The 27,985-nt window shown below is 52.3% G+C and overlaps 1 protein-coding gene across 4 annotated transcripts in view; it reads left to right on the top strand.

Annotated features, from left to right (window-relative positions):
• Positions 1 to 27,985, top strand: part of CEMIP (cell migration inducing hyaluronidase 1) — a 160,508-nt gene that overhangs the window by 127,477 nt on the left and 5,046 nt on the right. For all 4 annotated transcript variants that reach the window (XM_082388483.1, XM_082388482.1, XM_082388480.1 and 1 more), the window contains 14 exons: positions 2,264 to 2,469; positions 3,245 to 3,314; positions 4,338 to 4,466; positions 6,916 to 7,001; positions 7,950 to 8,081; positions 11,079 to 11,114; positions 11,195 to 11,350; positions 13,924 to 14,104; positions 15,491 to 15,706; positions 18,885 to 19,096; positions 20,092 to 20,277; positions 23,825 to 24,029; positions 24,226 to 24,312; positions 24,990 to 25,147. In XM_082388483.1, coding sequence (XP_082244609.1) covers positions 2,264 to 2,469; positions 3,245 to 3,314; positions 4,338 to 4,466; positions 6,916 to 7,001; positions 7,950 to 8,081; positions 11,079 to 11,114; positions 11,195 to 11,350; positions 13,924 to 14,104; positions 15,491 to 15,706; positions 18,885 to 19,096; positions 20,092 to 20,277; positions 23,825 to 24,029; positions 24,226 to 24,312; positions 24,990 to 25,147 — 2,060 coding nt within the window. The remainder of the gene's footprint in view (positions 1 to 2,263; positions 2,470 to 3,244; positions 3,315 to 4,337; positions 4,467 to 6,915; positions 7,002 to 7,949; positions 8,082 to 11,078; positions 11,115 to 11,194; positions 11,351 to 13,923; positions 14,105 to 15,490; positions 15,707 to 18,884; positions 19,097 to 20,091; positions 20,278 to 23,824; positions 24,030 to 24,225; positions 24,313 to 24,989; positions 25,148 to 27,985) is intronic.

Genomic DNA, 27,985 nt, shown 5'->3' with positions numbered 1-27,985 from the left:
AAGTCTCGGTGCCATCAGTAGAAAGGGAATAATAGTTTCGATAAGGATTAAATGAGATAATGTATGTAAAACATTTCACACCCAGTAAACAGTAGTTATTTTTATTCCTTTCCAAAAGGGTTTTTCTCTCCAGAGCACAACTCAAGGGGCCTGGAGGGAATTTCTTATTCAGGCATTTGTTAGAATAAGAATGTACCCAATTCATTATTCACTTGCATTCAAAGAGGACACCCCAAGTGTGATCCAGACAGCGGGCAACTGGGTGCCTAGGATTTACGAGGAGCTACGGGCCGGGTCTGGACACTGCTCCACATCCCTCCTCTGGGCCTGAGTGTCCTCCTCTGTAAAGGGAAGGCATTGAACTTACTCTCGATGCCCCTGCCAGCACGAGCAGCCCAAGTTTTCTTACCTCTTCCTCCCATGCTTGTCTTTCCAGGCTATTTGCAACAAACTTTCCTAGCTCACTAGGAGGAAAGGAAGCAGTCCCATTGCGTGACCTTAGTATTGACTAAAATGCTTATTGGGGGACTGAGTAGCATTCAAGATCATGCCCTCGCCTATTACCAAAGATTAAGGAAGCGATCCTTGTTTGAGAAAACGAAGAGCGTGCCTGGAGTAGGGCAGTTGTGCCTGTGCTCCGTCCTCATGGGTGAATGGACACAGTCAGAAAACTGGGATTCCAGCCCTGGCTTTGCACACGTGGGTTGTGTGACCTTGGGCAAATCACTCAACCTTTCTGAGTCTCATTTTCCTCATCTCTGAAAAAAATTAGTACAGGATTGTATAAGATTTCAGCAAGATTAAAAGATATAAGAGCCCAGGCCAGTGCTGGGACATAAAGGGTCCTAGTTCTGGATGCTTCTAGAGAGCATGTCTGCCTGGGAGTTGGGGAGTAGGTAAGATTTGTCATAGAAAAGGCTCTGGAGGGAATTGGGGTGTTTACCCTCGATTAGTGCTTCTCAGTCAGGGACAATTTTGTCACCTCCCTTCCCCAGTGGCATACTTGGCAATGAATGGAGACATTTTTGGTTGTCACAGCTGAAAAGGTTCTGCTGGCATCTAGTGGGTAGGGGCTAGGGATGTTGCTCAACTTCCTACAATGTACAGGACGCCCCTCGAAATGGTAACAGTGCTGACGGGGGAGTTGTTTGGGGATGATGTATGAATTTTCCAGGGCCTGGTGCAGCAGTGGGTACTTAATAGGTGTGGGTAGAATGATGTCATAGGGGAGCAGGAGCTTCCCTGGTTGGGTGACGTCATTGGGCCGTCAGGACCCCGGGGGTGGGCATGAGGATGGAAGATCTCAGACAGCTAGTGAGGTGTCTCTCACCATCCTCATGCCCCGCTGTGGACAGGGCACCTTGGGAGGTAGCGAGCATCTCACCTGTGGAGTGTTCAGGTGAAGCAGGATGCCTGTTTGTCAGGGATGCTCATGAACAGAGTCCTGCTTGAGAAAGGGAGCTAGGGCTCAGGCCAGAGGCCCTCTACCCACCTTCTCGTTCTCAGATTGATGAGTTCATAGAGATTCAGACCTGGAAGGGGCCTCGGAGATCCTGGACTTGGACTCCTCCATTGTGTGGTGGGGAAAGTGTGTTGGCGAGAGGTTGGCAGACTTGTCTAAGAGCCTGTGGTGCTTGTGGGCAGCTAAGTACAGCTAAGTGCAGCTAAGACTGTATTCCGCGTCTCTCCGTGTCTTCAAGTGGTTTCTCCACTTGGCCCACTGACTCTGTGATTCCAAGAAGAATATTGAAGAGCTGGAGTTTGCAGCATTTTCTGGTTTTCTGCAAGTGTGGCTTGATGTGGTTGCGGGCTTCGAAGCTGGCTTGGATCCACAGAGAGGGCGCAGTGAGGAACCAGTCTTATTAAGAAGCCCCCCTGGCCTGGCTCAGACGGAGCTCTCCCTCCCCCCCTTTCTGGTGGGACCTCTTGGTGAAAGCCTCCACATAAAGTCCTTGTGAGACGTGTACTCGCTGTGTCCTCACCAGATTAGGCTCACAAGGCCTCGGCCACGGTCTCCAGTCGGGCCCACTTCTAGCATTTTGTTCTTCTCCCCACCCCATGAAGGCTCAGTTGCAACACCTCCAGCTGGAAAGGACTTTAAAGTCACGGGTCCGTCGTACCCATGTCAGGTCCATCTCCAAACCCCCAGATCCCCTCTCAGAGCCTGGTGCCTGGCTGAGGCTGTTTAATGTTTGTTGAATGGATGAATGAGCACATGAGTAACGACGCTGGGTGAACTGTCGCCCTGTCTTGACCCCTGCAGGTCAAGGACATTGTGGGCTATAATTCTTTGGGCCACTGCTTCTTCACGGAAGATGGGCCAGAGGAACGCAACACCTTTGAGCACTGTCTCGGCCTCCTTGTCAAGTCTGGAACCCTCCTCCCCTCCGACCGTGACAGCAAGATGTGCAAGATGATCACAGAAGACTCCTACCCGGGGTACATCCCCAAGCCCAGGCAAGATTGCAAGTAAGCACCTCCCTCTCCCTGCCCTGCACCACGCCGGGCCTGTGTGCACGTGCTCACACGACTGCCCAGCCCAGCATCTGACTTCTCACTCCTGGGCTCCTGAGCGGCTTGGACCTCACAGCCCTTAAGCACCTGAGGCTCTCAGCTGCTCAGACAGAGGGCAGGAGTGTGCTTTCTACTTCTCCCTTCTCAGTGTGCCTCACGGGCATCGTTTTTGGCCAAAGAGAACCACCGCTCTCATCCTCAGGCTTTTCCTGAGGCCACACCGCGCTCCTTTGAGGAGAGGAAGCAGGCGGCCACCTCGGAGCCCACAGTGTGTACACGTGGGCACCAGCTGCACTGGTCTGTTTCTTGACATGTGAGAGTCAGAGACAGAGAGAGAGAGAGAGGGAGAGAGCAAGAGAGAGAGAGAGCTTCCTGTACGGTCAACCTTCTGAGTCCAGGGCCTCTCCCTCAGAGACAGCCATTTTTCTGGGTTCTTCTGACTTATATCTCTTCTAGGGTCCATCTCAGATTTAACCCACAAACTTGCTTATACCTTCAAGAGCCATGCCCCATTCAAATTCTGAACGTGTTCAAGGCATAAATGCACCCCAGTTTAATGAGAAAACTGGGTTTCAGATCAACAAATCAAGGGCATCTCAAATCACTGATAAGAGGCTCATCATAGCAATGGTAGAGTCCCTGACACGGGCCACCCCTCCGCCCCGGGCAGCAGGATGGGAGCCAGTAGCCCTCGGTCTGACGCCATTCAATCTCTGCCCCCCGCCCACAGTGCTGTGTCCACCTTCTGGATGGCCAATCCCAACAACAACCTCATAAACTGTGCTGCTGCGGGATCCGAGGTGAGCAGAAACATCCCTTTTTTGGGTGGGGCTGGGGAAGAGGAGATGTCCGGGGCCAACCCTGAAAGATGTGTGCCCTGAGCCCCTAGTCTAGGTATCCACGCAGTCAGACTTAGCGTGAAGAGGGAAAAGCCAGCTTGGGAGGCAGATGGACTTGCTTTTAAGTGATGCCTCTGGCCCTTCGTCACACTGGTGAGCATAGCTAATGAGTAATCAGTAGCATTATTAGATGCCTGGCCCATCAGTGTTCTAAGCTCAAAATTTTTTATTATATTTTTCACACTTTATTTATTTTTTATTTTTTGTGTGTGTTGGTGTGTGCACAAGTTCATTTATTTTTATTTATTTATTTTTGGCCATGCCACGCAGCATGCGGGATCTTAGTTCCCCATCCAGGGATTGAACCTGTGCCCCCTGCTTTGGGAGCATGGAGTCTTAACCCCTGGACTTCCAGGGATGTCCCGTAAGCTCCAATAATTTAATTCTTGTGTCAACTCTATGAGGTTTGTACTATGGTGGGGAGGAAAGTAAGGCAGGGACATGCACAGGATACAAACACGGTATTCTGTCTACACAGCCCTGCCCTTACCCACCCCTCCGTGCTGCTTACCTTCCTTGGGAGCAGGTCAGGTGCCATCTCTGGGCCTCAGCTTCCATAGCTGCAGAATGAAAGGGTAAAGCCAGGAACACTCAGGAAATCCTCCCATTATGTGTCAGGAGAGGGAGATTAACCCCGGCAGTGACTCTGAAATCCAGCCATTTGGCGCCCATGGCTGATACAGTAGGACCACAGATACAGTAGGACCACAGAAGGGTTTTAACAGTCAGGATGGACGCCCACTCCCCAAAATATATTCGCCTCAAACTTCTCGCTGTTTCCTGCGGGTGTGTTTGGGAATGGGCGTTGGAGCCATTTGGGTGATAGCGCTAGGCCCACCCCTAGTTTGGGCCATCCAGTCACCCCAACAAGAAGCTCCCTGGTGCTGAATCCTGTGGCTTTCCCCCCGTGTCCTCCTCCACCAGGAAACTGGATTTTGGTTCATTTTCCACCACGTACCGACGGGCCCCTCGGCCGGAATGTACTCCCCAGGTTATTCAGAGCACATCCCACTGGGGAAATTCCTTAACAACCGAGCACACTCCAACTACCGGGTAAGTCCTTCCAGGCCTCCCCGCCCTCCCACTCGTCCTCCTTCCCAGACCTGCGCATGATTAGAGCCGGAAGAGCCGCAGCTCCCCCTGGCAGCCCTGGAGCCGGGCCCCTGAGTTTGATTTCGCGGTTCACTTGGTGGGGATGGGCGCGGTGGTGACTCCGAAAAGCCAGGCCTGATGTGTGAGCTGGGGAAGGTCAGGACCTGGCTCTGCAGGAAGATGCAGGCAGCATCAGCGTCCTCTCCTCTGGCCGCTTTCTTTTTCTGGGAAGCGGGTCCTCCATCCATGCAGTGCCAAGGAGGCAGGTGGAAAACAGAAATTTCTGTCCTCTTCGTTTGCTCATCAGTAGTTCTGTGTGTCCAGCACCAAGCCAGGTGCTGGGGAAAGGGACCGGGCTCTCGAGCGTGTCAAGGGCCCCCAGTTGAGGACAGCATCCAGACCAGAGTCGTGGGCACGTGGGAATGGAGCTGAGGAGCGAGGCTGAGACCAGAGACGCCACGCTGGGGACAGAGATGGTCTTGGGGACGCAGGGGCAGTGTGCAGGTAGAGGCCCGAATGTCAAGGCTGTTGTTCTGGTCCACTCCCTGGTGGTACAGATGAAGAAACAGAGGGTCCTAGAGGAGAATGGATGCATTCAGGGTCAAAACCAAAGAGACTCAACTAGGGAGAAGCCCATAAAGATGAGAAATAATCTCAGAATAGACCTGTGTATACAGCTAGGAGGTGGGGTGGGCCTGTGACGAGGACTGGGCAGTGTGGGCAGAGGGAGGACCCCAGGCAGTGTCATGTCTTAGAAGCCAAGAAAGAAGAGTCTCATGGGGCAGAGGGTGGAGGCAAGAGGGCAACAATGTCACCTGGACAGAGGAGAGAGTTAGCGCAGGGCGTACCTGAGGCTGCCGTGGGCCTGGGAGAGCCGTCTCCATGCAGAGCAGGTGCAGAGGCTCTGGGGACGGTGGGGAGCAGGGGGCAGTGCTGCTTGTTGAGATCCCTTCCTTGAGAAGCCTTCCCATGAGCCGCAGGTGGGCCATGCAGTACCCGGGTGTTTGGAGAGGTTGGAAAGGGAAGGAATACGTGAGGGAGGATGGTTTCCAACAGGGAAGTAGGCAAGGACTCCTGGCCACACACAGATGGAAGGAGGGGCCCTCAGGGGTGGCAGGGTGGGAACGGAGCGAAGAGGACCCTCGAGCCGGATGGATTCCGCTGCCTGAGCCAAGGAGGATCCCCGCGCGTGGTGTTCACCCCCGGTGAGCCCTGCCTCCGTGCCACCGTGTAAGGGTCCTGCTCCCCGAACTCTTCACCTGGCTTCTCTTATTTGGTCCTCACAGCAGGAATTCAGTGTTATCATCCCATCTCACAGAGACTGCAACTGAGGCCCGAGAGGTGAAGGGATTTACCCAAGGTCCTAGCTCATGAGAGGAGAGCTGGGAATCAAGTCCCACTTCTCCTGACTCACATCACCACTGCTTAATTAGAAGTCAGTTGAAGATCACAATAGCCAGTGTGCTCCAGTTCTGTAAAGAAGAGATAAGGAGCCCAAGCCTCCCTAGGAGGCCAAGGGCATCCAGCCCTGAAGGCGGACTGAACGGGGCCTCACTGGGCAGCCTCACTCCTGCTCACCCATTGCTGACAAAGTGGACACCTTTGGAGCCAAATAAGAAAGCGAGGGTCTTTCCTTGGGTCAGGCGAAAACCAAGACAAGACTGGGGAAGGATCCCAGACCCCTGCCCCAAGGTGAAGACAGGACTTAAGTTCAGCATTTTCTTTGCATCACTGCAGACACATTTCCCAAGAAAGCACATCTGTCATCCTTAATTTGGGGCCTGGGCTTATAACTGCCCAATGCAGTGTGAGGTTGGGGCATGGACTTCGCTGTGTGGCCTTGGACAAGATACTTAACCCCTCTAAACCTCAGGGTCCAGGGCTTCCCTGGTGGCGCAGTGGTTGAGAATCCGCCTGCCAATGCAGGGGACGCGGGTTCGAGCCCTGGTCTGGGAAGATCCCACATGCCGCGGAGCAACTGGGCCCGTGAGCCACAACTACTGAGCCTGCGCGTCTGGAGCCTGTGCTCCACAACTGGAGAGGCCGCGACAATGAGAGGCCCGCGCACCGCGATGAAGAGTGGCCCCCCCTCGCCGCAACTGGAGAAAGCCCTCGCACAGAAACAAAGACCCAACACAGCCATAAATAAATAAATAAAAATAAATTTAAACCTCAGGGTCCTCGTGTGCACCTCCGAGAGGACACCTTATTCCAGATTTGACTTGAGCAATGCAGAGCAATGCAGGTTCTTCACCTCCCTCGTTGCAGACCCCCTACTTCTATTAATGCATCCTGAGAGTGAAGCTGGTTTCACTGGAGTATTCAAGAGTACGCAGTGAGGCTGGGTGTGAGAAGATGCCTGCAATCTGCTGTCCAAGCTCATGTGTCCCTGAATGTCCCCTCTCCCCAGGCTGGCATGATCATAGACAACGGAGTCAAAACTACCCAGGCCTCTGCCAAGGACAAGCGGCCCTTCCTCTCCGTTATCTCCGCCAGGTAATTCTATGGGCACGTTCTGTGTGCTGCACATTGAGCTCGTTGCTGTGGGTACCGTGGTGAACATCTGAGCAGGGCCAAATCTGAGTCAGGGTTGACGCTTCAGCAGCTGAAGGGAAAAATAAATTCTGAGAGGTTTCTAAAAAAATCAGCAGAATCCAATACCTGCTTTTTGATAAGTTGACAGGACTGGCCAGGGCCCCAGCAGGTTGGACCAGGATAAAAAGGTGAAGAGAAAAGAAGGGAGGAATTTCGCTATCAATTTAATAGGAAGGAACATTCAGGTTGTACCTATAAGTACATCTGGAGCTCAGCCCAAGGCCGGGAGCTGCTTTTAAGAGATGCTGTCAAAACCTCAAGGTAGTTAGGCAAATCAGTACGCTTTAAGGAGACCAAGTGCTTGGTCTCTGTCAAAAGTGGGTAACACCAATGACATGATCATGTCCGTGGAAGACATGACATGGAAGACTTTTGCTGGCCTGGACAACAGGAGCGTCCAGGCTCAGTGCTCCATTCGGTGGCTAAGATGTAGACGCCCAGGAAAGGCACCAGGTCAAGGTTACCCCCTAGGGGAGTAGAGAGCTGGGCGCCTCAGACTCCCCTTCCCGGTCCCAGGGCTGCATTGCATGCCAGGTTTGGGACTGGCTGTCTGAACTTCCTTCTGTGATCTGACCCCTCCTTGGGGCGGCGGGGTTCCCCAGTGGTGATGATGAACAAGAGAAGTGACATGTGTGTAAGATGCATGGGGCTGGGCCCTGGGGAAAAGACCTCTGACTTCCGCAGCAAGCTCAGGAAGTTCACTGCAGAGCCCAGGGGGTGCAAGTTGGTCGCTGTTTAGCCCGAGTCTTCCGAGCACCATAAGCAGAGAGAAACTCACTGCCCAGAAGGCAGTCAGCTCAGGGGTCCCCCCCAACATGGCCACCTGTGCCTCCCCGTGCTGTGTTCCAGATACAGCCCCCACCAGGATGCCGACCCGCTGAAGCCCCGGGAGCCGGCCATCATCAAGCACTTCACCGCCTACAAGAACCAGGACCATGGGGCCTGGCTGCGTGGCGGGGACGTGTGGCTGGACAGCTGCCGGTGAGTGTGGCGTTGGCACAGCGTGGGGACGATGCTCCTCCCCTGGGCAGGGGACAGACACGAGCAAGACAGAGAGGGGAATCCAGACATACCGGTGTTTGACCTTCTGGTCGCCCACCCAGGCCAGGAGGATGGAATGGCAGTGGGCAGTGACCCAGAGAACCCCCTAGAAGCAGCATGTGGCTTCAGCCCACCATGCCAGGGGCTGTGGGGCATGACTTGCCCCCAAATAGTCACTGGGCTTGGCTGTAAGTCACATAACTTGTCATATAACCAGTCAGCGAAAGGAAGGAAGGAAGGAGGAAGGAAACCAGTACTTTCTAGGCACCTACCGTGTGCTGGATCCTTGGTTGCATTCATTTCTTACCTTGTTTCTTGGAGATATAAATTCTCATCTCCGTCTTAGACAATGAGGCTCAGTTGAATGAATTTTCCGAAAGGTGAATAGTTGAACTGGGGCTTGAAATGTCAGCACATCAGACTCCAAGGTGCAAAGGAAGAAGACAAGGAACCCCGTGTTCTGATACAAGGTCCCCATGGAGAGCCCCGGCCCACACTGGACGAGGACCAGAGGGAGAGGCAGCTGAGTTGGGACTTCCTCTAAAGGAGCAGCATGGAATGTTCTCCTCATCTGCCTTCGGTGCTAAAAAATGGGAATCAGAAACTCTACATGGGAAATAAGTGTATTTCTCCATTTTATCATGACCAATTAAAGGAGAAATGAAGGGAGAATTGCTCGTGACAGGAGCAAGAGGAAGTGAGAGTGTGTGAGGAGAGAGACAGATTTCACACACACACACACAAACACACACACACATGCTCACACATGTAAAGGCTTCTCAGAAAAGCAGAGGCCTGGGCAAGACAGACACTGACCCATGGATGGACCCCAGAGAGAGCCAGACACACACAGGGATGGAAAGGGAATGTCGCTGGCAGAGAAACCGGGGTGGGGTTTTTTGTGGGGTCAGAGAAGAGAGGAAGGGAAAGAAGAGGATTTTGAGAGTTTTGAGGACAGGGGAAAGGGAAGAAGAGAGCCTCTTCTGGGCTTCTGAAGGGCATTTAGGGTATCAGACGGGAGGCAGGCTTGCTCTGATTGGCTCTAGAGAGCAGAAGTTGCAGATCTGGGCAGATTTCCACTCAGTAGCAGGAAGAACTTTCCAGCAACACAAGAGGCTAGTCAATGAGATAAGCTGCTCATCCCTAGAATAGAGGCCCAAGGACACTTGAGAGAGAAGTTATGCAAGAGGTGAGTGAAAGAGAAAACAGATGGGGGTCAAAGCTAAAATTCTCTGCAGTGTTCTGCAGCCAATGAATGTCCAGATTCTGGCTTGTTGGAAGTTCAGGTCCCCATAGAGGGAGTGGATGCCAGACTTGGGGCCGAAAGACAAATTGTGAAGCACGCCCCTGCCAGTGGGGGTGGATCTTCTAACCCTTCACCAGCCTCCTTCCAAGGTAGCCCAGAATCTGGCTGGTGCAGAGGTTGTCGTCCCATGAGTGGGCACAGCCAGGGGCTGACAGAAGATGGGGATCCCTTGAGAAGCTTTGAGTATTTGGCCATTGTGTCCATTTCTTAGAAAGGTCACTCCAGCAACCACTCCGTGGGTGGACGCACTCCTAGAAGTGGGAGGGACAACTAATAATACGGCAGTAGTCCAGAGGAGAAGGAATTACAGTGAGAACTTAGGTGAAAATATGCTTTGGGAGAGTGAACAGGCTTAGGTGGACGATAGCTGTTTTGTTTTATATGCGTTAAGTGTGAGATGCTTTTGAGATACTCCATGGAAATACACCAAAGTTTGGAAGTGCAGGGGGTAAGAGTGGCTGATTTTAGAGTCACCAGCAGACTGGTAGGGGTGGAGGCTGTGAGTCTTCATGCCGTCCCCAGGGGCACAGTGCAGAAGGAGAGGACCTTGGGTAGAGCACTGGGGTACAGCGGTGGTAAGGGAAAGCCATGAAGAGGCTGGGAAACAAAAATCAGGGAGTCCTGGGAGAGAACTAGAGAGCACAGGGTCCTGGAAGATGGGCCTTGAACGGTGAATTTGAACTGGATGGGCTTCAGACAGGGAGAAGTGCATGCGTCCCGGAGGACGGGGAACAGGGTAAGCAGAAGCAAACCGGGAACTAGGGAGACTTCAGGCGGCCGGGACCCTCCCTGGAGCAGAGGGAAAGTGGATTCACTTGGGCCTGAAGCATGAGGGCAAGGATTTGGCTTAGGTTTATGGCTGCTATGAAGCCACCAGAGTTTAGGAAGCAGAGAGTGGCACTTCGAGGGGCTGTACACCCCTGGGACAAAGGAAGTGAAGGCAGCCGCCATATTTGGACCCACGGTCCACGGCAGCACAGACCCAAGGCTCGGCTCAGATTCTGTGGGACCCCTTATCACTCACAACCAGACTCCCTCCAGAAATGTGCTCCTCCTGACCCTCACAATGGACAAAGGGAAAAGGGAGCTGATGAGATCGCTACAGTGTAATTGCAAACTTACTTCTCAGGGCCAACATCTGCCTGACTTCTGGGAAACTTAGAAATCAGCTATTAGTGGTCCTTCCTGCTGTGGCTGAAACAGTAGTGAGGATGGCTACGGGCAAAGGAACTGCATCCATGTACCCCCATCATCACCCAGGGCGGGCTGGTCCTGAGGATAGCAAGACCCTCCACGTCCCCTTGGTCCAGTATCCCACTGAGCCCTGGAATCACAGATGGGGGTGGGCTGGAGAGGGAGGCCCACGGAGTCCAGTCTGAATGCTGCTAATGCAACGTGGCATCAAACGCTGAGAGCCCCTGCATTCACTCTTTTCTCTTTGGAGTCAGACACTGAGTGGGCGGGAATCTAGGCGATCCCATTATTACGCAGAATGTGTGAGCCACAGCTCCCTCAGCAAACCCTGTGCTTATGCAAAGACCCTTCCCCTACACAGGATCCACGGTATGACACCAGGGCAGGGAGGAGTCCTTCCCTCCACGACTTCACTGACTGTCTCCTCTTGTCCCCAGGTTTGCTGACAATGGCATTGGCCTGACCCTGGCCAGGTAAGAGCCAGGTCATTGCCCTTGGCACCCTGTGGGTTGCTGTCTCTGGACATCTCATTCCAGACATCTTCTCTCTACAGTGGTGGGACCTTCCCGTATGATGATGGCTCCAAGCAGGAGATCAAGAACAGCTTGTTTGTTGGCGAGAGTGGCAACGTGGGGACGGAGATGATGGACAACAGGATCTGGGGCCCAGGTGGCTTGGACCACAGCGGAAGGACCCTCCCCATAGGCCAGTAGGTTTGCAAGCATGGCAGCTTCTTTGATCTGCGTGGCTTAACCTAAACGACAGCAGTGGAAGGAAAGATGCTAGGATGTGATTTCTACCTGTTGACTATGAATTCCTCTGTCCTCTACTGGTCAGAGAAATCACTGAAACAATTGAGGTTAACCAGCAGGGGGGTGAAATCTAGAATCAGAGAGAGAAGTCAAACAACTGTGTTGAATATGAGTCAACAGGGAGACACAGCTGTCAAAACGTATAACGTGGTTCTGAGCTACGTTAACGGGAATTTAGTGTCCAGGATGGGCGACCGTGGCTTCCTCTCTCCTCGGACAGCACACCCACTCGGAGCATCTCATCCACCTCTGATGGTGGTAGAGTGATAGTCACACACAGATTGGGATCTTCAACCAGAAGCTGGGACCAGACTTGGGGGAACAGCCCGGGAGATGCTGTCACACATTCTCAGGGTTGCTGTGCACATACAGGATGAAACTCACTCTAGGTTAGGGTTAGAATTGGTTTTGTGCAGGAAAGAATTTTCTAGTAGTCAGGTTTGTTAAACAGCAGAATAGCATGCCTGTCCTGGAGGGTCACGGGCTCTCTGTTGCTGGATGATAAGCAGGTGGTTGGAGAGGGAGGGGGTGACTTGGAGAGCTGACGCACCAACAGAGCAAAGGGACTTGGTTAATTCCTTGGAAAGCTGCAGCTTGGGTCAGTGGTGAGGAAGTCTCTCCTTCTGATGGTGTTTCTGCTCAGACAGGAATTCAAGCCAGAGAGCAAGACTCTGAGCCACAAGCAGCAGAGGGCTAAGATTAGCCCTTTCTGCCCCTCTGAGCTTTCTTCTCTTTCTCTAGGAATATGTCCTTCCTGCCTCTACAGGTAGGACATAGGCCTAAACTCCCAGCGCTAGTGGGATGGGTATCTTTGAAAAGATTTTGCAGAGAGAACCACAGTCTCCTTTGGCATGAGTGATCCAGAAGCCCTTGTTTCTGTCTAGCCTAAGTGGTGTAGCAATCCCTTCAGATCATTTTTATGAGCAACTCTGGGTCTGCATATTTGGGTTTCTTCGCTGAGGGTTACCAGCCTCCCCAGGGCCAGAATGTTCTGACGACTTCCAGAGATGAGTGTGTTTATGGAGGCCTGACAGCTTTGTCAGACTCAGGCAGGTCCCTCAAACTGCATTTGTGAGCAGGAGCCTGGGACCGCACGGTCCTGATCGTGAGGGATTCATCCCGTATGGGCCTGGGTCGGGGTCCAAGGGTAAAGTAAGCACACAGTTTAAATATAGAGCTAGTGAGAACGGGCTGTCCCTAAAATACCTTAAATGGAAAAATGCGTGGAGCCACTCCATGAGAGCCAGGATTCAAGGCGATGACATTAATCAATTACAAATATAAAAATACAGAAATACCAGAAGCCCTTGGCATACCGTGTGCTGAAGGTGCATTGCCGAGACTGGTGCTACCAGGCCCTTCCTCAGGGAACCGTATCTGATGAGGGGAGCTCAGCGCTGAAGATAGGGACCAGCTGGAATGTGACTTCTCCCCATAGATTGCCTTTTTCTGCTTTCTTGTCCCTCTTTCTGCCCTTTCTTCTTTATATTCACCATGGAAGGAGAAGGCCCTGACCCAGAAGTAGAGATACCAGTAAAAGCATAAACATTGGGCTTGAAAAATGAGCAAGTCTAGCTTTGGGGCCAGGCCCAGAAAGGATCAGCCCAGCCAGCCCCTCCTAGGCCCTTGTTTCCCACGCCCTGCTCGGGAGTCCGTGGCAAAGGGGAGAGGCATCTCGAGCTCTCTGCCCCCTTGCTGGGCCGAAGGCAGAATTTCCAAGTCCCCAGTTCTCCTCCAGCCCCTCCTAGCTCCAGCTCCAAGCCTTTTGCCTCTTCCTCCATCTTTCCCTGCCTCTGGGGTATCAGGCCCTTCTTGGGGTCCCCTGGCAGTTCACAGTCTTGCCCTCCCAGGGGGGCCTGCCCTCCCTTCTAGGGAAGCTTGAAACATCACCAGGCAGCTATTTTTCCATTTCATTATCACCTTCCATTCTGTGTCCTTCCTCTCCCTAGTTTCCCAAACCCAGCATACTGCCAATCGAAAGGCTTACTCACAGAGAGGAAGCTCATCTGGGTCTTAATCTAATTAAATTGTTATAGCAACTGAGACCAAGGCGATACTGAGTAATGGCTCTACCCTCCCAAGGGACATGATACTGGCTCTCTCCAGTAATATTTACAGTATTTATCCAATGACTCTTCACAGGATGGGAATATGTGGGGAAATGTTTGTATAGAGGACCATCTCTCAAACCCCAAGCCAGCAGCTAGACATCCATCTCTCCATCCATCCATCCATCCATCCATCTAATAATTCATCGAGTAATCATTTATTGACATTTACTGTGTCCATAAATGCTTTCTCAGTGAATTAATTAATGCATCAATAATGTTCTGTTATAGGGGGAGTTTTGGGGGTGGGAATCAGGAATGGTTTACCCAGAAGGTCTCTTACCATCCACCTCGGAGGGTGTAAACAATGTGGCGGCACGACATGGCAATCAGCCTGACATCTGGCTTCCTTAACTCCATAGGAATTTCCCGATCCGAGGAATTCAGTTCTACGACGGCCCCATCAACATCCAGAACTGCACTTTCCGCAAGTTTGCAGCCCTGGAGGGCCGGCACACCAGCGCCCTGGCCTTCCGTCTGAACAACGCCTGGCAGAGCTGCCCCCATAACAACGTAACCGGCATTGCCTTTGAGGACGTCCCGGTGAGTCCTCGAGGCGCCAGGGCAAGCTCCCAGCAAACCCAGACTTTGGGCGGTGATTCACAAGTCCCTGGGGGGCCTGGAGTTTGAGCCATTGCCACCACCGCAGGGGTTGAACATTCTCTTTCAAGCAGGCTGGGCCACGTCCCAGGTCTGTCTGCATCCAAACTGGAAAAGTACAAGTGTAGGCTGCCCCACAGGTCAAGTCTGGGTAAATGCCCCCTTGCCCTCACCCTGCTCAGAACCCACCCAAGCCTCAGAAGGAACTTTCCACTGCCCTCCAGGTTCTGAGGCTCTGTTCCTCCAAGGCTCTTGGGTTCAACCTACCGAGTCTGGTGACCGGGCCACTTCAGTTAGCACAATTCATCTAAAAAAACCCCCCAGCAATTCCCAAAGGAATCGTCGCTGAAGATGCTCTGTTTAATTTCTTCCTCCTAGCCCTCCGCAGCCAACAAGTTAGGAGCCGGGGCTGAGGAGGTCAGGACAAAGGGCTGCGCTTTGAGACGAGGCAGGTCCAGGGCTCCTGGTGCCTTTTGTCTGGGCTACAGCTTTCCCAGACCTCCCCTCCTCCTCCAGCTCTCTGCTCCTGCCCTTTGCCTGTCTGCCCAGTTCCTGGCAGCCTCAGGGAAAAGATGTGAAACTCAAGTTACTGAATTTCTTTACTCAGGCCACGGAGGGCCTGAAAGAGGTCAGCCATGGAAATCTCCAAGGGCTCTTCCTGAAACACACCGCACACTCTCACACACGTTCTCTCTCACACGTATCCACGCGACGTGTGTGTGTGTGTTTATTATACATGTATATGTACTTTCTCATACATTCACTGCCACCTCAGCCTCATTCCCTCTCCACATACACACACTCACGCACACACACACTCACACCCACTCATGCACACATGCGTGCACACACACGCGTGCACACACACTCACGTACACACTCTCACACATTCACTCACACACACCCACTCACGCACACACACATTCACTCACACTCTCACGCACACACTCACCCACTCACACACACACGCACACACACACACACACACACACTCTCACATGCACACACTCCTGTGCCTGCCTCCCCATCCCTGCAGTGTTTTGAGCCGCGTATTAGAGCTCTCTCCAGGGTCACACACAGCAGCCAACCCTCCAGCGAGCAGAGGCCAAAAGAAAGTGCTGGGTCTGAGAGCTGAGGCACAGTGAACGTTTGGCTGTTTCTCTGGCTCCATCCGAGAGGTCAGCCATGCGCTTTCCTATGCTGCCCCAGAGCATCTTTGGTTTGGCTGGTTTGTAACGTCTGGAAATCGGAAACTTTGCCCTGGCCTGACGACAGCTGCTGCTTCCCCTCACCTTCTGGTTCAGCCTCACATTCCTGGGCTCTGTTTAGATTACTTCCAGAGTGTTCTTCGGAGAGCCTGGGCCTTGGTTCAACCAGCTGGATATGGACGGGGACAAGACATCAGTGTTCCATGACGTGGACGGCTCCGTGTCCGAGTACCCTGGGTCCTACCTCACCAAGGACGACAACTGGCTGGTCCGGCACCCAGACTGCATCAACGTTCCGGACTGGAGAGGTGCCATCTGCAGCGGGCGCTATGCACAGGTGGGGATGCCGGGCACACGTCCTCAGTGTCCCCAGTCACCCTCTCACGGGACAAGCATTGAGTGAGAGCCAACTGCATGCCTGCCTCTGTGCCAGGCCAGAAAGGGACATAGGTTTCTTCTTCATTCTTCTTTCTTTTTCTGCTAACCCAGTAGGATTTTCAAAAAGTCCAAGTGAGAACACTTTGTAAGCAGAATGCTTAGAAAAAGAAGTCAGGCTTTGGCACCTACTAACTGTGTGACCTTGGGCAAGTTACCTAAACTCTTGGAGTGTCAATTTCCTCATCTGTAAAATCAGGATAATAGTTGAACCCTTTTAATGAGCACATAGAGTGCTTTACCAGCCCTCTCCACCAGAAATACAACGCAAGCCGTCCGGGTGGTCTTAAATGTTCTAGTAGCCACGTTAAAAAGGCAGAAGAAATGGGTGAAATCTATTTTAATAATATACTTTGTTAAACTCAATATATTAAAAATACTACCATCTCAACATGTAATCGGTATAAAAAAATCATTAATGTGGCACTTTACATTCATATTTTTTTCCTGTTCTAAGTCTTAGGAAACTCCCTGCATATTTTATACTTATAGCACACTCAATTTGGATTCGAATTTTCTACAATTAAAGTAAAAGCTAGTCCTACCCAAACAATAAAGCTATGTTTAACTATTTAGCTGGAAAACTATTTTACCCGCTTTGGGTTTGAAATTTAAATGAATTAAAATGAGATTTAAAATTTGGGTCCTTAGCCACATTGGCCACATTTCCAGTGCCCAGTGGCCACATGGGACAGCAGGCTGAGTCAGAGCCTGGAATGTGAAAACATGAGTTACTGTAGTGTTGTTACTGATGTTATTTGGAAGGATAGCTGAGGACTAGATAAGCAGGCGGAGAGAGCCCCCGAGGAAACGAAGAGCTGTCAGAACAGAAGGGAAGCACATGAGCCCAGTGATCCCCGAAGGGGCAGGAAAACGTAGGAATGAGGAATCCTCACAACCATCCCACAGGCAGGCATTACTCTCACCACTGTGGGCATCAGCATCCCGGGCATTAGAAAAGAGATAAAGGGGGGCTTCCCTGGTGGTCCGGTGGTTAAGACTCCACGCCTTCACTGCAGGGGGCCTGGGTTCGATCCCTCAGGGAACTCAAATCCCACAAGCCCCGAGGCACGGCCCCCCAAAAAAGAGAAAAGAGCTAAAAGTGATTTCGGGTCTGGGGAGGGATGGGGCAGGGGGCTAGTGCCAGTGAAGGGGAAGGGCCATGGGGGGCGAGGTGGGCCCCTGGAGGCGGGGCCGTGCTGGGAGCAGGTGCCAGCGGAGGTGGGAGGGGCCGGCGTTAGCAGGAGGGGGCCACAGAGGAAGGCAGGGGCCAGGGGCAGGGAGGTCCAGGGTATTTCTTTCCACAGTAGAAGGGGAGGTCATGCACTGAGAGGGCAGAGAGTGGGCCTGAGCCGGGGGGCCTGCAAAGAGCGATCAGGTTGGGAAGAGGTGCCGTGGAGACTGGAAAATGCTGACAGAGGCGTGTGGAAGGAGTGCCAGGTGGTGCTGCAAATCCAGTGGAGACTGCAGACGGAGCATGGAAGGGGCACCGTTCTCCCTGGCTGCAGGACTTTCTCAGCCCTGCTCCACAGCCCTGCCGAGGAGGTGGACCCGTGGAATGATCCAGGCCGAGGCGTCTGGATGGGTGGGCAGGGCAAGGGATTTGATGCTACGGGAGCGAGTGGTTGACCTGATGGTCTAGGGCAGATAAGAAGGGAAGTAGAGTCAGAAGGAGCTGACAGATTAGGGTCATGACCTGAATAACTAAAGGCTGACCAAACCCTTAAGGCTTGCAGGCACACTGCGGGCATTATAGCATCCCTGATTCAAGGGCAAGACATCCCATGTGGAGCCTTGATCTTGAGCTTCCCTCCCACCCTTTCTTTCTGATACATTGCTTATTTTCTGCCGAAAAGGGCTGATTGTTAGTGAGAGCTTGGAGGTTACCATACCTGGCTGCTGGTGAATTATTATTAATAATCTCCTCCCTCCACTTTGCAGCTTACAAAAGGCTTTACTATACCTTTAAATTCTTATACCCATGACAACGCTATACTAGGGCAGGGTTGAAGTTTCTCTTCCCATTTTATATGTGATACAACTAGAGAGGAAGATAACCCCTTCTTTCCAAAGGTACAACATTATTGCATCTTGATGCGATGGTCTCTCTTGGCCACAGCTACAGGGATGTCACCTAATGAAATGGGACAGGTCCTAAAACAGGACACAGTGTTGTTTTTTTTTAAACGAATTTTTTATTGAAGTAGAGTTGATTTCCAATGCTGTGCCAATCTCTGCTGTACAGCAAAATGACTCAGTTATACACATACAGACATTCTTGTTTTTATATTCTTTTCCATTATGGTTTATCACAGGATATTGAATATACTTCCCCGTGCTATACAGTAGGACCTTGTTGTTTATCTATTCTAAATATAATAGTTTGCGTCTGCCAACCCCAAACTCCCAGTTCATCCTTCTCCCTCCCTCCCTTCCCCTTGGCAACCACAGGTCTGTTCTCTATCAGGACACAGTGTTTTAAACCAAGGGTGGCCCAAATCATCCAGGCTCTTTTGTTTTGTCCCTTGGACTCAGTGCTGACAGTCTTGCTTTCATATTTGTCTCTGAAATGAGATGCCATTCATCCCCCGACGTGCACTGATAGCCACATGGACTGGCCACACAGGCCAGACACTGAGAATCAGAGGGAGAAGTAGGCAACACATCAGGCTCTTTCTCAGATACAGACAGGACAGCAGCCGGTTAAAGGGGAGTTGCATTTGCAGCAGAAGTGTAATAAAACTCTCTCCCTTCCTCCTCCTTCCTGATACCCCTCCTTTTCCAAAATTCACTGACTATTAAGCCGACTCCCCTCAAGTTTACACTGGTCTCTCCTCTACACTTTTTTTGAAGAGGTACAGAAAGCATTAGCTGGATTGCACGGTACGGCTCAGGCTGCATTCACCAGCAGAAAGAGATGCCCCCTTATTTGGCCTTCTTTCATTCAAGCTTTCTAAAAAGGGCTCTGTGAAGAGAAAGTGCTTTTGAAAGTGTAGTCTGTAGTCAGATGCTAACCAGACGCTCTTGGAATAATCCCTTGTCATTGCCTCGTTGTGTGTTTCCTCTCTGGGCTTTAAAAGATGTACATTCAGGCCTACAAGACCAGTAATCTGCGAATGAAGATCATCAAGAATGACTTCCCCAGCCACCCTCTCTACCTGGAGGGGGCCCTGACCAGGAGCACCCACTACCAGCAGTACCAGCCAGTCATCACCCTGCGGAAGGGCTACACCATCCACTGGGACCAGACGGCCCCTGCCGAGCTCACCATCTGGCTCATCAACTTCAACAAGTGAGTGGGTGCCTGGCCAGGAGCAGTGTGACATGGGGACAGCTGCTCTGGCTGAGCTCAAAGCAGCAGTGGTAACGATGCCTCGTTGCAAAGCCCCGGGCTTCCCGCTCACAGACCCTCAGGCTCGCCCACGCCATCCCTGCACGAGAATGGATCTAGACGTGACTTCACTCGGTGGTTAAGAATCAGAAGACCTGGGCTGAGCCCTCGTTCTGGGCGTGGGTGACCTCGGGCAGGGCATCTCACCCCTGGGAACCTTAGTTCCTTCATCTAGGAGATGGGGATAGTCTTACTCTGCAGAACTGCAATGGGGATCGAGTGGGACAGTGTTTGGCAGGCGTTTCACCCAGGACCTGGCTTTATGAAGGGCTCAGTATATGGTCAAAAATCCCTGGTGGCTCTTGTTACCATTTTATGTGGGGGAAGGGGGCGGGAACAAGGCTCTGCGAGGTAGAGGGATTAAGCTGAGGGCATCTGGAGAGAGCTTCATGTATTTACATTCACGTATTTTCTATGCACATCATTAACTTGTCACAGTAGTCCCGTGAGACAGACACTTATCAGTTGCAGAAAATGATACCCAAAGAGTTGAAATGGGCCCCACAGTCAGGCTGGACCAGGAAGGGGCTGAATCCAGGTCTTACAGATCCTGGCTCTTTCACTCCAGCCCTATTGAAAGAACGTTCATTTCCGCCCCCCCCCCCCCCCCGCCCCGAGCCAACGATCCACATAGAGCACCCAATGCAGGCCCTGGGGACGCCCCACCGACCCATTGCAATGATCTCTCTCATTCACTGCGGTCACCGTTTCTCCCTCTCTCCTTGAACACTTTGTGACGCAGTCATTACCAACAGCAAGCCTTCTTTCAAAAATTCCCACTGAAAAGTGGAAGTGCCACTTGGTGGAGAATGCTTTGGTCTCTGGCCAAGGCACACCAAGGAGGCCCTGTGGCCTGGACATCCTCGCTTGTAACCTGCCTGCACTTCCGGTTCTAGGGGCGACTGGATCCGAGTGGGGCTCTGCTACCCCCGGGGCACCACCTTTTCTATCCTCTCGGATGTTCACAATCGCCTGCTGAAGCAAACGTCCAAGACGGGCATCTTCGTGAGGACCTTGCAGATGGACAAAGTGGAGCAAAGCTACCCTGGCAAGAGCCACTATTACTGGGACGAGGACTCGGGGTAGGAGCCCCCTCTTGGCTGCAGGAAAGCGGTCATTCTCATGCTGTCCCCCGGCCTTTCCAATAATCCTCAGACCTGCCATGCAGTTGGTGCCGGTTAATGTAGGATCCTTTCCTAGGCACTTCTATTCTCAGGCAGTTTGGGCCGTCCACCAATGACATTTTAAAAGCTGTGACGCTTTGGGAGTAAAATAAGCACTCTATTAATATACACATGGATTGTAGTGAATATACCTATTTCAGGGGAAAAAAAGTGAAAGCAGTGAATCTTAGAACTGAGAAAATGTGGTACAGGACCTCAATTCCATACAACTCAGTCGGAGCAGATGATATTATCCCTAATTTAGAGATGGGCAGGGACTTCCCCGGTGGTCCAGTGGTTGACACTCCCCGCTTCCACTGCAGGAGGCACAGGTTTGAGCCCCAGTTGGGGAACTAAGATCCTGCGTGCCGCGTAGTGCGGCCAAAAAAAAAAAAAAATTAGAGAGGGTCAAAGAAGGCACAGGATAAATAGGAATGACTTGCTCCGGGGACACCGCACAAACTTGGCATGGCTAGTTTTGAGCTCACACCTACCTGTAACCAAAATCCTCCCCCTTTTGCTGAACTGCACTAGGTTCTATTCAGCAGGGATCCAATGGGGACAGAGTACTGTTCCCGGAGACAGTGAGCTATTTGGTCGCCTCCCCTAAAAAGAGAGTATTCTAACATCTGCAGAATGCCAGCACGTCTCCAAAGCGGTGAAGCTGTTGTTAGCCAGCCCTCCGGGGACTAAGGGTAAAGGATTGTTTTACGGTCATTTTTTCCATTCTTGTAGTGGAATCAAGGATAATGAGATAGATAGAAGATGCTTAGAAATATCTATAAAGGTAGGGCTTTATCGGTTTGATTAAAGGAAAATTCAAATTTGAAAGTCAGAAGCGTAAGTAAAAATGTTGGGGTTAGGGAAGCAGCAAGTAGCACCCCTCTTCCCACATCAGTTCTAAGCCAGTGGTGGAGCACGACAGCAGGTGAAGAAGGAACTGTCTGTCCTACTGATGACGGAGCTGCTGGGGAACAGATCTTCCCAGTGCTGTCCCCGGGTGCACCTACCCAGTCCCAGGCAGCCCTGAGCAACCGGGGGGCTCCCCACTCAGAGCCCAACTCCCAAAACTTAGGGTGCAGGGGGAGCAGACCAGAGTCCGCCTCTCTGTGGGCTGACCTATGTACCCCCATCCAGCAACCACACGAGTCACTCCACTTCCCCCGGGAAGACGTCAGTGAGGGGATGGGCCGGGTCCAGGGGTGTTTAGAAAAACCCTTCCATGTGAAAACCAGAGGGGGAATTAAATGTCCTTCATACAACAGCGGAAACGATCAACATTATGATTTTAGAAATGGTAATAAGGTAAAAGTCTTCATAGCACCACCTGTGCATAATTTCTTCTTTTATCGATAGGATCGTGAGAATTGGGATGTTGCAAAGGTGTGAATTTTTCAAACGGAAACGGCCACTAAACAAGTTGAACCTTTTTGATCAACACATTTACAAATTTGCGATTTTTCCCTTTTAAGCAGATTTTGCTGCTTAATTCAACCTTTTTGTTGGTAGCTTAGTCAGTCATCATACCTATTGATTATTATGCTGTGCTTTAATTCAATGATAGCCTTAGGGACTATGAGATGGGTTACAGGATGTCTGTTGCCTGTGCAAAAGCCCAAACTCTTGGGCTTTTTGAATTCTTAGGGCTGTTTTCATGATCTTTCTGCCTTATAAATGTGTTGCTCTTTCTTACTCACGTTCAGAGCACCTGCTTTCAATGGCTACCTTCTATTCTGCTATGGCCTACGACACTTGATAACCAGCTTGTTATAATTGGGGGTAAAATAAAAAGTAAGTAGGCTACAAGTGAAGGGGTCCCGAAGTGTGAAATATATTTCACACCCTGAATCACCTCTGTAAATCCTTCGAGGTTAAAAAAAAAAACCACTCAGGTGATTTCATCTGTGTCCTGGAGTTTGCCAGATGCCACCTAAGCGAGGTACTGCTAAGCTATACATAAGTGTAGTATTCAGGTGCACGGCCGTCAGTAGGGCTGCTCTGAAATACCACCTGGTCACAGCCAGGATTTGAGCCCAGGCTTACTGATGCCAGGGCCTCCCACTCCAGCTGACTAGGACACATGCATGTCGAAGGTGAGGGTTAGAGAGGGCAGCTGCTGTCTGGAAAATAAGGAGTGGAAGCTAGATGGTCTTCTAGGGCCCTCCAGTTTGGATAATTTGATATACCATGGCAGCGGGGAAACCTGAATACTGATAGTCTTGTGCAGAGGCCCTAGGAACAGAGTCTCTGGGTCTCTTTCTGGGATTTTGCTCATGACCTTGTCCCCTCGGGTGGTTTCTGACCTTGTGTGGGAGCCTCTGGTGGAGAAATGATGACAGGCAGCACTGAACTGCCTTCCTCCTAAGCAGCTCAAAGCTTCCCCCGCCCCATGCAGAGGAAGAAGCTCTGTTCTCAGCCGGAGCATAGATTCCCCCCGCAGTTCTTCCATATGAACACTATTCTATTCAGGGGTGGCTTGATGTCAAGAAACGTAAAGCCACTCAAGTGAACTCAAACAAAGTGGAGGTGTTCCTCAGAGGGAAGCAAGGCATCTTCAGGAAGTCATCCCAGCTGGGCTTCCTGGGCTCCTGTGCTGAAAACAGCCGAGCCCTAGGGACCAGATGGCCCGCCCAGTTCTGCTTCCCTCTTTCTCCTCACATTCACACACGTTCCCTTGGTGAGCATTTTCCTCACCAGGCACAGGGTTGGGATGGAAAATCCCAGCTCTGTCCCCTTTGTGCTGTGTGGTCCTGGCAAGTCACTTCACTTCTCTGAGCCATTGGGATCTGAGAAATTGGGATGATAACAGTGCCTGCTGGACTGGACTGTCTGAGGATTAAATGAGATAATATGTCAGTTTACAGCATGTGCATAGCGTGGCATAGAGTACATGCTCAGAAAATGAAAAGTGTCAGTGTTAGCTTTTTCTTCAATGCATTTGTTTTTAATTTCTCCAACCACATAAAACCTTGTGGTAGGACTTCCCCGGTAGCGTAGTGGTTAAGAATCCACCTGCCAATGCAGGGTACATGGGTTCGAGCCCTGGTCCGGGAAGATCCCACATGCCGCAGAGTAACTAAGCCCGCGAACCACAACTACTGAGCTCGCATGCCACAACTACTGAAGCCCATGCACCTAGAGCTCGTGCTCTGCAACAAGAGAAGCCACTGCCATGAGAAGCCCACGCACTGCAACGAAGAGTAGCCCCCGCTCGCCGCAACTAGAGAAAGCCCACGCGCAGCAACGAAGACCCAACGCAGCCAAAAATAAATAAAATTAGAAACAAAACACAAAAAACCTTGTGGTAGACACAGATCCATTTTGTAGGGCCCACCGGCTCTAATCACTGTGGCCGGCACGTAGTTCTGGGTAAATGCCTTTGGGAGAGGTGGGGTGGGGGAGGAGGGGGAGGAAGAGGAGGCTGTGGACACCGGAGGGAACCACCCCGCTCTGCTCCTGTGCGCAGGCTGCTTTTCCTGAAGCTGAAAGCTCAGAACGAGAGAGAGAAGTTCGCCTTCTGCTCTGTGAAAGGCTGTGAGAGAATAAAGATTAAAGCTCTGATCCCAAAGAACGCCGGCGTCAGCAACTGCGCGGCCACAGCCTACCCCAAGTTCGCGGAGAAGGCTGTCGTGGACGTGCCGATGCCCAAGAAGCTCTTTGGTTCTCAGCTGGTGAGTGGCCGACAGCGAGCCCAGGCCTTCCGAGGGGGCCCAGACCCCACCAGGGTCCCCTCCAGGCATCTGCTGCGCTCCTCAGACCGTTTCCCGTGACCAGGTGTACGGGGCGGTGAGGGGGCTGATCACCCATCGGGCCGTGCACTTGACTCCACAAACCTGACAACCGCACTGGGTTTTGTTTATTTTCCAGAAGACCAAGGACCACTTCCTGGAGGTGAAGATGGAAAGTGCCAAGCAGCGCTTCTTCCACCTTCTGAACGACTTTGCCTACATCGAAGTAAGCAACCCTCACCCCAGCCCAGAGGGGCTTTGCTCACTGAGACGTGGTGTTAGTTTCCTAGGGCTCTTGTCACAAATGACCGCAAACCCGGTGGCTTAAAACAACAGAAACTTATCCTCTCACAGTTCACAAGCCAGAAGTCCCAAGTCAAGGCGCTGGCGGGGTTGGTTCCCCCTGGAGGCTCTGAGGGAGGGTCCGTTCCAGGCCTCTTCTAGCCTCTGGTGCTGCCGGCAGCCCTGGATGTTCCTTGGCTGTAGCTGCGTCCCTCCAACCTCTGCCTCTGTCTCACATGGTCTCTCCCCCATGTGTCTGAGTCTTACACCTCCCTCTGCCTAGTCCTTATAAGGACATCTGCCACTGGATTTAGGGCCCATCTGAAATCCAGGATGACCTCATCTCAAGATCCTTAACTTAATTACCTCTGCAAAGGCCCTAGTTCCAAATAAGGTCACTTTCACAGGTTGCAGTAGATGTATCTTTGGGGGAGGCCATCACTCAGCCCACTACGGAGGTTTGCAAGGAACTGACTGAAGTGAGTTTTATGCTTTGAAGAGCCGCACCGGCGACCTCTGTCTTCAGAGTCTGCGTGGGAACCCCCCGGGGCAGGAGAACCTCGGGGCTCTGCTGCCTTTGGGAACCCCTGCATCACACTGTGTGCTGCTTGTTGTCTGCAGGTGGATGGGAAGAAGTACCCGAGCGCGGAGGATGGCATCCAGGTGGTGGTAATTGATGGGAGACAAGGGCACGTGTTGAGCCAAGCCAGCTTCAGGACCGCCACCCTGCAGGGCATCCCGTGGCAGCTCTTCAGTTACGTGCTGGCCATCCCCGACAAGTGAGTGTGCACCTCTGCTTCGGGAACTGGCCGACGGCGCCGCAGACCCCTGCCCGAGTCCCCCTCCCTGTCCCTGAGACCTTCAGCACAGTCCGGTCTGAGAAGGCTTGGGGAGTGTCCACGGTCTGCCCACACATCATGGGTGCTGGCTGGGAAGCTTCCCTGCCTGGTGCCTCTGCCTTTGGAGCCAGGGCCGCGGTGCATGTAGGTCAGGCTGAGGCGGACGGTCTACCCAGCTACAAATGGGAAGCCTGCCCTGGCCCTGTGCCCCCATCACGACCCACTCTCGCGGCATGAGCTCATCCCCTCCCACACTTTCAGTATGATCCAAATGCTGGTGGCTCTTGAGAATCTCCAGCCCAGATCTCCCTCGGAAACACCAGATACTTTTAATCCAACTGCTACCTGGACCATGCCACCTGGATGTCTCCTATGGAACTGAATTCTCATCATTTCTTTTCTTTTTTTTTTTTTTTTTTTTAATCCCCCAAACCAGTCACTCCTCTTTTCCACGTTTCGGTGGGAAAAACCCTCGAGTCTGGGCATCATGCTGGGCTCTTGTCTTTCTTCTGTTGCGCCACCACCACGCTCTATAACCACATCCTGTCAACTCTACCTGCATCGTTGCTCTCCTGCTAGTTATCCTGCGGCATCCTCTGCATCGCTGCTCTGTCTGGGGCCTCCCTGTCTGCCACCCACACTGTCGGCAGTCACCCAGCAGGCTCCCTTGTCCAGCCTCCCCCTCTCGAATCCACCCACCATACTGGGGGGGTTGAGCTACTTAAATACATGTATCTCCTGTCCCCTTCCTAGAAATCTTTGGTAATTCCCCCTCCACCTTCCAAATCTAACTCACATATCACCTCTTTGGTGCGGTCTCTTCCAATCCAACCAAAAAGCTCTACCTACCCCCCGCACCCCGTAGGACCAGTGGACATATCTACTCCCCCATCTAGGGTATGGACTTCTTGATGTGGGGACCATATCTAACTCATATTTACATTCCTAGTATAATGGGTGGAGAATTCACTCCAAAGCCACAACCTGGCACAGCAGACAGTCTAAGTGCTTAACGTGGTACCTGTCATATAGGAGGTGCTTGGTAAATATTTATTGACGAAAACAAATGTACTTCCGAGATGCCGCATGATGGGCATGACTTGAACTAGATGCTATGTGAGATTCCAAAGAATGGGGTTTCGCTTAACCACCTTTGGTCTCCACTCTCTTCCCCCATCACAAGCTTCTTTAGCATTACATTTTCATGTGCAGATTCATACAGAAGGACCGGATTTGCCAATTTGGGGAAATACATGATCATCTAGAGATTTTTAGTTTTCATGCCTTTTGAGGCCAAAGGACTTTTTCTGGAAATGAAACAGGATGCAGAAGCCTGGAATAAGAAACTGAAATGCGGAGCTGCTCTGTTTAGAACCAGGGGTGAGAGGCGTGGGGCTACCCCATGCAGGGCTGCTTTCAGCCCGTGCTGCAGCCCTGGTGCACCTTGCCAAGTACCTGGTGTGAGCCGTGCCCTGGGTTGGCACTGGGTACCCAGACAGGAATTGGGTACCACCAGACCCCGCTCTGACCTCCGGGAAAGCGGCAGGGGATGGGGCAAGGCAGGTCCTGCCCCACTGTCACCGCAGGCCCAAGCCAGGCCGCCCCCATTTCCCACCCCCTCCACAGGGCCAGCCTTGCCCCAGGTCCCAGGGAAAGAAGGAGGCCGCTGCTCACACCCGAACCTTCAGGGATGCTCTCAGGGGCTGTCTCTGCCCAGCCACCCCGTGGGGACCTCCGTGCTGACAGGTCAGGGGCTTGGAGGGCATGAGATGCCCATATGAGACAGAGAGGGACACCTGAAGTGTGCAGGCAGCTTCTGGGTGCTGTCAGGAGGCTGGGCGCACGAGAAGCTCTGTCTCCCTGTCCCGCTTCTGGGAGCCCTGTCTGGAGGGCATGACCTTTGTCTGAGTCCAGCCCAGCAAGAAGGCTTAACTGAGCCAAAGGGATGTTAGCTTTTCTTCTGAACGGGAACAGAGCCCGAATCCAAAGCTGAGGATGTGTTTGCGATGCTCCCTGTCTCCTAACAGCCACCAATCCCTCTGCTTTCCTGAAGAGCCAGATGCAGTCCCAGCTCCCTTCCCCTCTGCCCCTCCTGCACACAAGCTCTTTGCATTTTAAGAGCTTGCCTTCCGCTCCCAATGGGACACAAATGGGGGTAACAACGGCTTCCAGAATCCTATACAGTTTTTCCATGTCTGGACTCTGGTCTGTGGTTACAGGATTCCTCTGAGCTGCAAACTAGAAGCCCCAGTCAGGCCTCTGCCCCTGTTTCTATTCCTGGGGGAGGTGTGCACTTCCTGCCGTCTGGTCCAGCAGGCTGAGTCTGCCCCCACGACGACGGCTGTTTTCCCAGCATTTTGGCCTGAATGCAACCAGGGCAGGGGAATAGAGACTCTCTGCTCCCAAGCTGGGCTTTTGCAAGTCAGGACCTTCAGGCTGGGCACGCCCATTGCTCCAGGCCTCTGCCTCCGCCCAGGCACGGCTTCCCCTTTGGCAGGTCCTCTCAGATACTCGGTAACTATTTGCCTCCATCACCCCCTTTGTAAAATGGAACAGTTACACCGTCCTGCCTGAGCGGAGAGGGAGGATGTGAACCTAAGGGGTTAACCCTCCGCTGAGCACCGGGTGACTCCGCACTCTGGCTTCTTCCGGCACCATGTCTCCATCCAGTCCTGCTCAAACAGGGTTCGCATATTTAAGTTAAGAGATGCGTGCTGCAGCCGTTTGGGTGCCCGGCCCCGGCATAGGCGCTGGCCCCCAGATGGTGTGCTCTGCGTA

The sequence above is a fragment of the Balaenoptera borealis genome (genome assembly GCF_965194805.1).
Source record: "Balaenoptera borealis genome assembly, chromosome: 3".
Lineage (NCBI taxonomy): Eukaryota > Metazoa > Chordata > Mammalia > Artiodactyla > Balaenopteridae > Balaenoptera > Balaenoptera borealis.
The sequence above is the reverse complement of the archived record's forward strand: the minus strand, read 5'-3'. Positions and strand labels throughout refer to the sequence as shown.